At 44.6% G+C, this 11,622-nt stretch overlaps 1 protein-coding gene across 5 annotated transcripts in view; it reads left to right on the top strand.

The window, feature by feature from the left end:
- The window catches only part of dnmbp (dynamin binding protein), a 31,175-nt gene that overhangs the window by 17,219 nt on the left and 2,334 nt on the right, over window positions 1–11,622 (top strand). For 4 of the 5 annotated variants that reach the window (XM_086016024.1, XM_086016025.1, XM_086016029.1 and 1 more), the window contains 11 exons: window positions 6,335–6,543; window positions 6,624–6,723; window positions 6,852–6,999; window positions 8,179–8,196; window positions 8,641–8,840; window positions 8,938–9,068; window positions 9,171–9,275; window positions 9,352–9,480; window positions 10,368–10,703; window positions 10,792–11,001; window positions 11,180–11,378. In XM_086016024.1, the coding sequence (XP_085872150.1) occupies window positions 6,335–6,543; window positions 6,624–6,723; window positions 6,852–6,999; window positions 8,179–8,196; window positions 8,641–8,840; window positions 8,938–9,068; window positions 9,171–9,275; window positions 9,352–9,480; window positions 10,368–10,703; window positions 10,792–11,001; window positions 11,180–11,378 (1,785 nt within the window). The remainder of the gene's footprint in view (window positions 1–6,334; window positions 6,544–6,623; window positions 6,724–6,851; window positions 7,000–8,178; window positions 8,197–8,640; window positions 8,841–8,937; window positions 9,069–9,170; window positions 9,276–9,351; window positions 9,481–10,367; window positions 10,704–10,791; window positions 11,002–11,179; window positions 11,379–11,622) is intronic. The other variant, XM_086016026.1, reaches the window with a different exon arrangement.

Raw genomic sequence — 11,622 nt, 5'->3', positions numbered from 1 at the left:
TTAAACACGGATTGATTTTTGTCTTTGATAATCCTACACCGAATGGAAGAACATCTCACGGCTTTTAGTTGACTTTTACGTTGCTATTTCAGTTCAAGACGCAGCTATTGTTGAGTGATAGAATAGATGCCATGAGTGGTGCGGATTTGCTTACGGTGGATATAAAAAGTCTACACACCCCTGTTAAAATGCCATGAAAACACTTCAAAACTTTTTCGACCATTAATGTGACACAAAACCTCTACAAGTCATGGTTGCACAAGTGTGCACACCCTCTTATAACTGGGATGAGGCTGTGTTGAGAATTTTCCAACACAATTTCCCACATGTGTTTTGAAAATTTGTCATCTAATGAAATCACGGTTGAACTTTTAGGTCTTAATTCCAGAATGAAGTACAGTGGTGACGACATCATGCCTTGGGGCCATTGGAAGGACTTGTAAATAGTGGTCACTGTTGGCACAAAATCTTCAGGATTCTGCTTGAGAGCAAAATGTCAGGAAAAAACTCACTAGAACATCTGAAAGTGTTTTACTTTTAATGGTGGCATGTGTGTGCTGACTGTCAAATGAATTGAATTGGTTGATACTGAACACAGCCATATCCTAATTATGAGGGTGTGCACACTTGTGCAAACACATTACTTCAGTTTATTTGACTCAACTTTTTTTTTTTTTTTAATTCAATTGAGTAACATTAAACGGTAGAAAAAGATTAGTAATCATTTATCTCATTGTCTCATTTTTTTTAAATCACAAAAATCGAACGGGTAATTTATATCCCCAAGTCATACAAATGTGTTTGAGTACCAAAATGGTCACTCAGACTTTTTAGCGTCTGCGGCCATTGTGTCATGCGGCTATGATCGAGCAGCATATGCTGTGTTGTCCTCGCTAATCCGCTAACAATCATTGCCGTTGGTTGTCGGGCTGGTTGGGCCCGGGGCAAGAGCGGTGGGGGGTACGTAGGGGGGGGGGGGTGTTAATTAAGCGAGCAAATCGTGAGACCATATTTCAAGTTGTAGCACAACATTGTTCTAAAGTCCTATCACACCCGCTGCTAAGCGCGTTGTCGGTCCAAAAGTCAGCGTGAGTCAGTGCGCACGTGTGACGCCACTTTATGAGAGCTTGCGACATTTTCCAAGCTGTTGACATGCTCGCAATATCATTTCATGAGAGTATCGGTTAACAATTCGAGTCCTAATGCTAGCTTTGCTTTGCCACGGAACTGTTGTTCAAACTTTGTGTTTCCACAATATCCAACCTATTTTTGCACCATTTACATTTGGCTCCACCCTTGCGTTCATACTTTTGAAAATCTGCTTCCAGGGGTCCACTCCACACGTGTCTCACGTGGCAAGATTTAATTTGTCTTCCCTGCACGCGGTCCACTTGTGAAAACAAGAAGCGGGTTGATGGATTTTAAACACTGATCCATCAAAATACGGCGCCAGCTCTGATAGACACGCTGATAAACCTGCAGACTGAAGTGTGGGAAAAAACAAGCATCGACTTGCTCTTTGACCATGTCAGAGTTGGTCCTCTACTTCTTACTGGAATATGAAACCAAACTTTATGCGTTATGCTTGAAATGAGTGCGAGTTCATTTTCAAGGCCATTTGTTGGAACTTTTACCCTCTGTTGACGTCACAGCGTAGTTGCTGGATCAATGTCTTGCCACCATTCCGCGTCGGCGTCGGAAGAAACGGCGGCTTTTCCGTGCAGTGTAAAAGGATCCTTTGTCTCCAACAATTAGCATGACAACAGATTTAGCCGTAGCTCTTCAGACACATAGGCAAGTAGTACTTTACCGTTCAGGCAGTTTCTTTCTCGTATGAAAAATAGCTCGAGTGAAAGCCCCAATAGATGAGCTGGTTCCTCAAAAGAGGAGCCGTCTTTTTCAATCAACTGCATATTGTTTATGAGGCACTGCAGCCAAATGAGGACGTTCCTGTTTTACCCACGAGCACCTTATTTAGTCAACCCATTGCAGTGGCAGCTGCGTTTGTTTGCACGTATTGCCAGTGACGGAACCATAAAAGGTTACCGTGAGATTCTGCCACAAGCTGGAATGTGACCCTTTAACATTTGACCCTCAGAGATAAGCAGGATGTGGGATGTCACCATATGAGCTTTCCCTCCGTGCAAGCTCATTAGACAACAACCATAGGATGCAACCACTTCAAAGATGTTTTATTCTCACTGCTGATTTTCTGTCGCACCACCTCCAAAGGCTTTGAAGTTGGTGTCAGAATGTCGGGATTGGGGTGCAGGTTTCCTGGATAGGGCACATTTGGGGCATTACAGTTGCAATATCCTACTTTGTATTAACGTGGAGAAAAGTAGCAGGTAGCAGCCAGTCATTTAGGTTCTTTTGAAAATGCCTATTAGTTTTAGTATTAGTTTTCCTTTTTTTTTTCGTGTAAGAATTAAAAACATTATGGTACGTATTGTATAGTTAAAAATTCAACACAGATATTCTAAAAATATGTTAAAAACAACCATCCACAAATCAAATGCATGTACTGTATAATATGCCACAGATTATGAATTACATAAGTGCTTTTAAAAAGTTAGATTTCCAGCCATTGTTTGTGTCATTTTGCGAAACCAAAGGACAGCTTTGTTCTAGTTCCTCTCTAAACGTAAAATGTAGTTTATTAGTTTATGAATTTTTATAAGCAATTTTGTTGCTTTATTTTGTCACCGAAAATGTTTTTTTTTTAAACTTTTTGTTTTAGTGCTTTAGTTAGTGTTACTGAAATAAAATAACCTTGTCTCCAAGTGCTAAATTGTCACAAATACAATTACGTCATAGGGTGAAAGGGGTTATTTTGTCTGTTACCAGCATTTCAGTTCATTCAGGAAAAATTGCAAGTTAGAACTCGCTCAAGTTTCCATGAAACTTCTCTCACGTAATATCATGTACTAACTGAAGAAAAAAAAAATGTTTTTGTGATTGCTGGAAGCAAAGTCACACCCTCGCTTCTCTCCCAAAAACTTTGGCTTGATATGAGGAGGGCCCCCCCCTCCCTCCTGCTGGCCCGGTTGCCGGGGCGACTGTGCAGTCTCCTGTGAACCTCAGAGGCAAGCACACTCACATGCTTTGATTTTGCCTGACCTTTTAACTTTTTCATTTTTGATTGGCTGTTTTGTTTGATTCAAAAAAAAAAAAAGAAAACATGTTTTTAAAGTCCCCAATTCTGAGATATCTGTGGAGCATTTAAGGTTTCATGTGGAGTTTTGGCATATCAATCTTGAGGTGGAGCAGGTCAGGTGTCTGTGAAAACATGAAATGGTTCCATCCAAATCCTGGACTGGACTACAGCCATTAATTCTGTCCGATACTACATTATGCGAACATGCATTAAGTGGGTATGAGTAGTTTCCTTTCAAACGTGCAGCCTAAAAAAAAAAAAAAAAAAAAAAAAAAGTTGGAAAAACAATCTGTAATCAACGCGATCCACTTCCAGCTTTTATTGTCCGCCACAGTGGTCGTCCTCTCTGGTGTGCGCAATTACGGTGGCTTGCAATCCTTTCTCATGGTAATCGGAGCTGTGGAATGGCGATTCCGCACATTGGACGAGCGGCCGTGTGAGCTGGACTCTCATGTTGACAATGGACTACCTTAAAATGGCTGGTGTTGTTTGAACCACTGTGGAGTGCATGAGAAGGAAAAGGAGGGGGGGGGGAGTCGGAGCGGTGGTGCTTGTTTGATGGAAGAGGTTTGAAGAAAAGTTGCTCGCAGCAGGTGGGTCAAACTGCATCATCTCCTTCCACTCACGTGACTCTAAAAAGCTGTGTTAAGTTAGTGTGAAATGTTCAGATTTGAGGTGAAATCGTTTGAAGAGTAGAAAAAACATCCTTTCCTCTCTTGAGAGATTTTCTACAATATTGCAGTCATCACGGAATTAAAAATTGTCCATCAAACCAAGGCCCATGTTTTAGTCCTAAAAATTATGATTTTTTTTTTGTAAGCAGCTATAATGTTTTGTACGGAACACTGCATCTAAATTTAGGTAAAAAAAACAACAACAAAAAACACTGAAATGATTCAAACAAAAAGTATTGCATTAGTTAAATATTTTTTTTTAGGTAAAAACAAACTTCTAAGTGTATTTAAAAGTTTAGTTCAACTGAAGTGTGCTTAACAAATACAAATAAAAGTTTCAAAGTTGACGCCACTAACATTTTCACATTATGAACATTTCAATTCAGTGATTCTTGGTGTACCACTAGAGGGAGTACCACACTTCGAGACGCACTGCCATTTGTTTACGCCAAAAAAAAAAAAAAAAAAAGATATACAGTATTACATGCAATCGTTTGAAAAGAGACTTGAAGAAACATTTAGATACATAATTAATCAGAGCTTGTTTGATTTCACAACTTGGAGCGAATTTACCTCTAGCATGTTACACCGATATCCAAATGTCAAAGAAAATACAATAAACACTGCAAAGTACAGATGGGATGCAACAGTTAACGTTCTTATTTTAATTGTCAGCCTTCGATTTCTTGGACTTCGAGGTTCTGAGGGACCCCACTGTATTCTACGGAAGTTGTCAACAGGTGTATTGTAGTCTTTAAATTGGAAAGGTGATGAAGTGATCCATCTCCCGAAAGTGGTTGAGAAATCATAAAGTTCTCTCCTACAAATTTTGATGCAACTTGCGTATTGGATCCCAGGTGTACCTAATGCAGTGGCCGGTCTGCATTTTGTATCTGGAGGTATTTTTGGAAGCTGCCCTACTTGTACTGTAAATGAATGTATTGTGCAAATGCAAATACGTGTGTCAGACCCTTTTGATTCCACATGGCGGAGCAAATAAAAGTGTCACTTGATTAAAGTGGGTCAGCTCAAAACGTGCCGCTGATCAAACGTGGGAATGGGCCGATTTGATTCCAATTATACGCGCACTCTTTTGTTTGGCGACTCTTTTGTGCCTTGTTGTCCGACTGGCACAAAACCATTAGCCGACTTTTCTTTCTCATTGGGGGACGCTTGGCTCGGAGCACAAGTGGACGGACGGCTGGGGCGGAGAAAAGCTCCCCTGAGCTGAGCTTTAGCTAAATCACGTGAAGGTAAAACGACAGGGATGAGGTCAGGCTGGGAAGGAGACAAAAAGCAGGTGGCCCCAGGGATCGGAAATGACTTATTTTGCACATTTGAGACTACCAAAGCTTTTAACATAACCAAATATTAGGTTTTCATAATAGAAATTGTGTCATGTGTGTTCTGTGTCTTTTATGTAGACACACAGATTTTTTTTTCCTATGCTTTTTGATGTCATTCATGGATATTTAGTCCGAGCCAATGCATCCCATTTTGTGGCATCGTACAATAATAATTTCCTGTGTTGGCATGGCTTTGCGGCGCGGATAAGCAGTGTTAACGTCATTAGTGTCCGACAGCATCTGTTGGAGTCTTGATGGTGATGTCACCCTCATCTGTCAAATGTAGCACTGGTCAATCTGCATCCAAAGTAAGGCATTCTCAAATTTTGGGGGTGCGCTGATCTTTTTTACAAGGGAGAATCCCAATCCGTGGGAATTTCAACCAAAGGAACTTTAATTTAAATCATTTCAGTGATAACTACGACGACAATGCTGATTTTGTTAGCCCATCATTTAAAAAAAAAAAATTTTAACATTAACTTATTAAACTGAACTCATTTTTGAAGAGTTGGTCACTATCTGCTGCTTGTTTTTAACTTCGCCGCCACCATTTAGCACTGTCGTAACGTGCATTTTTGCTAGCAACTTGATGAAAAATGGGATGAACGACGGGGCGTTCTAAATCAAGGTTCCACTCAGTCGTAGTGTCACCAATTGTTTTGCTGAACCCAAAGTTCGGGCTCCGGCTTGACAATCCCTGGTCAAACTGAGAAGATGATAGCCAACCCGCTATTGTTGACACAAACATGCTAATGATCCTCCTGGACTGGTCTATTTCGGTGCCATCACTGTGGTTCTACTATCTCCCCTCCCTTCTGCTTTCTTGGGCTCCCTGTGAGCCACCAAATCTTCGCTCGCTGTCACAGGACATTGTACACACACAAAGGGCCAGAGTCCACTCGCTTTTGGGTCCATTCATGAAAAGCAGTGGCGCGTGAACCGGGCTCTCCCTTTGGGCCTTGGCACCCTGAGAAATGAGACGCATTGCTCAAACGGGCAGACTAGGGGAGGAGTCGTCGTACGGATTTGTTGGTTGGTATTTTTTGGCGTGGCCTTTGATTAGCGTCATCCACACGAAGCCTCTAAAAGCACTCTCAGAAAAAAATGTTCGGCTTTTCCATGCGACGCCGCTAAATGTTCATTTTTCCTCTTCTCAGAGATGACGCAGCTGTCGTCGCAGCCCAAACCCCCGAAGCCCGCCTCGGCCGGCGACGCCGCGCCCGCCGCCGACGCCGAGGACCCCGAGCTGAGGATGCTGGAGAAGCGGTCCAAGGTGATCGAGGAGCTGCTGCAGACAGAGAAGGACTACATCAAGGACCTGCAAATGTGCGTGGTGGAGATCGTTGAGCCTCTGCAGAAGAAGCAGGTAAGGAGACGCTTCAACCTGGAACTCGGACTCTGTGGTCTCGGATGCAAGTGTTTTTAAGCTGTCGTTTTTGTTTCAAGGCGAAGAACGTGGACTTTGACGGTCTTTTCGGCAACATCAACTCTGTGATCGATCTGTCGCAGCGGCTGTTTGAATCGCTGGAGGAAACGGACTCGATAGGTAAGCTACCACAGTTGGCCTTGAAGGAAGAAAATCGTCGAAAATCGAAAAATTGTCTCTGTTGGTAGCTTGCTTGTTTACAGCCACTCGGACATAAGCTCAAATCTTTGACTCCTGTGACTCTCCAGGAAAGGTTTTCCTCGACTTTAAAGCGGAGCTGGAGGCGGTGTACAACGTCTATTGCCAGAACCACGACGACGCCATCTCGCTGCTGGAAACCTACGAGAAAGATGAAAACATCCAACGTCATGTGTTGGAGTGTCTGGAGAGGCTGAGGTGAGGGGAAAAAAAAATGTGAAGTGGCAGTTGAATACCCCAAAGTTAGCACAATTTTGAGTTCAACCCCAACTTGCTGAAAAATACGCCTCAAAAATTGAAGTACGTTTTCTGGTCAAAACGGACGTTTTTATGTGAATCTCCATAGAACAGACTAATTACATTATTCCCTTTATGGGCCAATTGTTTTTTTTTTTTTTTTAAGTAACTTTTTACAGATAGACTTTGGAGTTGGAACTGTAATGTTGCTTAAATCACGGCAGCTAGTTGAGCGATTGTCACGTTTGTTTTATTTCTTTAGACTGTGATATGAGACAAACCACAAAAGTGGATCGATAAACTTCCCGTGAAGAGACGCTTTGCTACTTTTCCGCTTGGCTTTTGGTCGACAGCGCAAGCCGGAGCTCAAAAGTCGGGCAGTTAGGGAATGTGCCCTACCTTGTTGCACCTGTTTGGCCCGCATGAGTCAGATACTTGAGTTGACACGACAAGTTGATAGATTCACACAGGGTTGGTTTCGAAGCGGAAGGCCGCCGCTTCGTTTGAGAAAAGCAATAAACCAAAAATGTATCATTTCTGTCAAGCAATGTTTTCAAACCTGTTCTCGAGCAAAGGCTAATTGAAGCATGCATTTACTTGTCCTGATTGTCACTATATTTTGCTGTCGTAGATAGATATGATCTCCTTTGAACATTTAAAAAAATTTTTTTTTTTTAGACCAGTTAAAGGGGAAGTCTAAGAATATGTTCGCAGCAGGCCCACCAGTTGAAACAGGGCATTTTGATAAATATTGCCTTTGTGGAATAAATGTTAATCCACTCGTTTTTAGCTATCTCTGGGGGCGGCCATTTTGTCTTGACATCACAACGACCCATCACGGCTGACCTGTTTTCCGAATCTGAGCCGTGATTGGTCTTCTTGAGCAGTTGCGATGTCATTTTCAGTCGACAGAAGTGACAAAATGGCCGCCCCCAGAGATGGCGTTGACTTTAAGTGGAACTGGATAATTTACCAGGGTTGGGAGTAACTGCTGTAGAGAACTCGCCCATTTTGCCGCACTGTAAAAAAATACCTAGGACCACCCACATTGGCTCTCCATCCAGGTCTGAATGTATGCAAATGTAAACATTCATAGGCTCATGAATCCTGTTATCTCTTCTCGCCCCCCTCACTCCACAGGGCCATATATCGAGAGTGGTAAGTCTCCACAAAGAGTGTTGCCATGAGCATGTCAATCATCCAGATTGCTAACACCCTTTGATTGACCAGTGTGTGTGTGTGTGTGTGTGTGTACGTGTTTCGCCTGTGTGTGTCTCATTCCCCTCCTTTGATCGGAATTGTTGCCATCTTTGCATGCGGACGTTGACGTTGAGATGGCCGGTCCCGCTTCTGTGTGGCATAATCTGGGAAGTGGGAAACTAACGCCATCATGTGGACTAAAAACTGGCAAATTCAATAACAGACGCAGCTTCACTGCTTTGTTTTCAAGTTGAGCTTTCTTGTCCCCGTTGATGGTGTTAGACATTTTTTTTTTCCCCCTGATTGTGTTGGTCCGGCGCCGTTTGATGCTATCAATGTGAGCAACCATTCGCGGTCAGCGATGCCGCTTGCGCTCATCCGTCTCCCTTTGCTTTTGTTCAGGGGCAAAACAAACTACATCAACCTGGGCTCTTTCCTCATCAAGCCGGTGCAGCGGGTCATGCGCTACCCGCTGCTGCTCATGGAGCTACTGGGGGCCACGCCCGAGAGCCACCACGACCGGCCGCAGCTCACTCAGGCCCTGCAGGCCGTCAAGGAAATCAACGTGAACATCAACGAATACAAGCGCCGGAAGGACCTCGGTGAGAATTTCATTTGCGTCACCATGAAAGTAGGATTTTTTTTTTTTTTTTTCCTTCCTCCTCAATAACAATTCTCACATCCACTCCCTCTTGCCAGTGGTCAAGTACAGGAAGGGCGATGAGGACACATTCATTGACAAAATCTCCAAACTCAGCATGCATTCCATCATCAAGAAATCCAACCGCGTTAGCAGTCACATCAAGCACCTGACGGGAATTTCACCCCAGGTAAAAAAAAAAAAAAAACGAGGTTTCCCGCAGGTGCTGGAGACTCGGTGTCGAGTGCGGGGGAAATGGGCCGCTCTAAACTTTCCGTCTTTTGCCGCTCAGATTAAAGACGAGGCGTTCGACGAGGCTGAAAAGAGATTCCGGCTGCAGGAGAGACTCATTAAGTCTTTCATCCGAGATATTTCCTTGTACCTGCAGCATATCAGGGTACTGGTCTTTTTGCATGGATCTCGATTGACAAAAGGCGGGTTGTGAGGTTCTGACCATCTCGAATCGTCTGCAGGAATCGGCCTCGGTGAAGGTGCTGGCGGCCATCAGCTTCTGCGACATCTACACCGAGCGAAGTATGCCCGACCCGGAGCGCTTCCAGAGAGCCCATCGCTGCATCAGCGACAAAGAGTTCACCGAATTTGTAAGTCAAGTCCGGCCTCGGGATGTCTGATCTCCTGTGCGTAGATCAGAGGTTGGTAGAAGTCCCCAAAGCTGAGCCGTGATTGGTTCTCTGAGCCCTGAGCAACTGTGATGTCATTTTCAGTGGACGGCAAGTGACAAAATGGCCGCCCCCTGAGATGTATAAAAACGTGTTGATTTTCCACAAATGTTATGAATATAGAAATGGAAATATTTTTGGGAAAGTCGACCCAAACATATTTTTTTTCAAGAATATGTTCCCAGCAGGCCCAACTGGGCATGCTGATAAATATTGCGTTTGCGGAATAAGTGTTAATCCACTCGTTTTTAGCCATCTACGGGGGCGGCCATTTTGTCTTCTGTCGACTGAAAATGACATCGCAACTGCTCACAACCACCAATCACAGCTGACCTGTTTTCTGAATCTGAGCCGTTGTGATGTCATTTTCAGTCGACAGAAGACAAAATGGCCGCCCCCAGAGATGGCTAAAAACGAGTGCATTAATAACACTTATTCCACAAACACAATATTTATCAGCATGCCCTGTTTCAACCAGTGGGCTTGCATAGAACATATTCTTGGAAAAAACAATGTTGGCCTTGACTTCCCCTTTAAATACAAAAGTCAAAATTGTTAGTCAGCAGAAAAAAATCAATTCATAAGTGAAATGACCACCGTACTTTCTTTTTCGTTTGACCTTTCACTCTGATCGTTGTCCAGAGGTGGTCAGTGCAAGTGGATAAAACAAAGCTTAAACACACAACGGGTGCGGGGACGGATGAGTTGAGCTAAAGATTGACAAGTATCGAGTCACTACGGACTATCAAAACAGGCGGATTCAGTTTGGTCTTTCAAGGTATGACCCTTTCTCCCTTTTCGTTGAGCAGAAGGAGCGCACAGAAGCTTTGGTCATCCACCCGCTCACCCAGCTGCTCCTCATGTTCGCCGGGCCTCACAAGCTGGTCCAGAAGCGCTTCGACAAGCTGCTGGACTACGACAATTGCAAGGAGCGCGCCGAGCGCCTCAAGGACCGGCGGGTTCAAGACGAGCTGCAGGTGGCGCGCAGCAACTACGAGGCGCTCAACGCCCAACTCCTGGACGAGCTGCCGAAGTTCCACGGCGCCGCCGAGGAGCTCTTCGGCGGCTGCGTGAAGGCCTTCGCTCAGGCCCAGAAAGACTTCATGAGGACCACCCTCGGGGAGCTGAAACCTCTCCTTCAAGTCGTGAGTACAATTTGGTGACCGCGATTTCTGGAAACGGCCTCAAAACAACATCCTGTGGGGTTTTTTTTTTTTTTTTTTTTTCTTCTAGTTTTCTCGCAAGGTGGCCACAGAGGGCAACTTGGTAGCCCAGTTCCAAGAAGAGTATGGCCGCGTTCTTCAGCTTCTGCAGAGCTTCAGCTTCTGCCCTGAAAACCTGCCCGCAGCCACCGCCGCCGCCACCGCCGCAACCAGCGCAACCATTAACCCCAACAAGAAAACCCTGGAGAAGCAGAGCTCGAAAAAGCAACTCCAAGGACCCGTGAGTTCAATATTCCACCCCGTCTCCACTGTAACCATTTTACGCTCAAAAGTCCTCCGTCGGGTTTCTTTCCGTCTTTTCACATGTTGGTCCGGCATTGTAAATAAGCAAAACCTCAAAGCGTCCACAGTTTCTAGATTCGCCTCACCCTCGGACGTTGTCCTTCTCCCCCGTCCAGCCCGACTGCATCTTGCAGACCGATGAGCATCGAGCCGGCCTGATGACGCGCTACGGGCCCGAGAAACTCTTCCAGGCTGAGAGGAACTTCAATGCGGCCCAGGATCTGGACGTGTCCATCCTGGAGGGCGACCTGGTGGGCATCATCAAGCAGCAGGACCCGATGGGTAGCAACAACCGCTGGCTGATTGATAACGGCGGTAGGTCGGACTGCTAGGAAGTTTGCCTGTGTGGATTCTCAGTCCAGGTGACGGTGATCGGCAAATGTTAAGGCAACTGGATTTTTTTTGAAAACGGTTCACCTTAAAGAGGAAGTCAGACCAAACTGATTTTTTCCCAAAGTATTTTCTATGCAGGCCCACTAATTTGTGGAACACGAGAAATCCACTCGTTTTTAGCTAGCTCAGGGGGCGACCATTTTGTCGTTTCGAAGTTGCTCAGGGC

This window comes from Filicampus tigris, chromosome 19, assembly GCF_054856515.1.
Source record: "Filicampus tigris isolate MCC_2025a chromosome 19, RoL_Ftig_1.0, whole genome shotgun sequence".
Taxonomy (NCBI): Eukaryota; Metazoa; Chordata; class Actinopteri; order Syngnathiformes; family Syngnathidae; genus Filicampus; species Filicampus tigris.
Note: the sequence above shows the minus strand (reverse complement) of the source record. Positions and strands in the feature narration are given on the sequence as shown.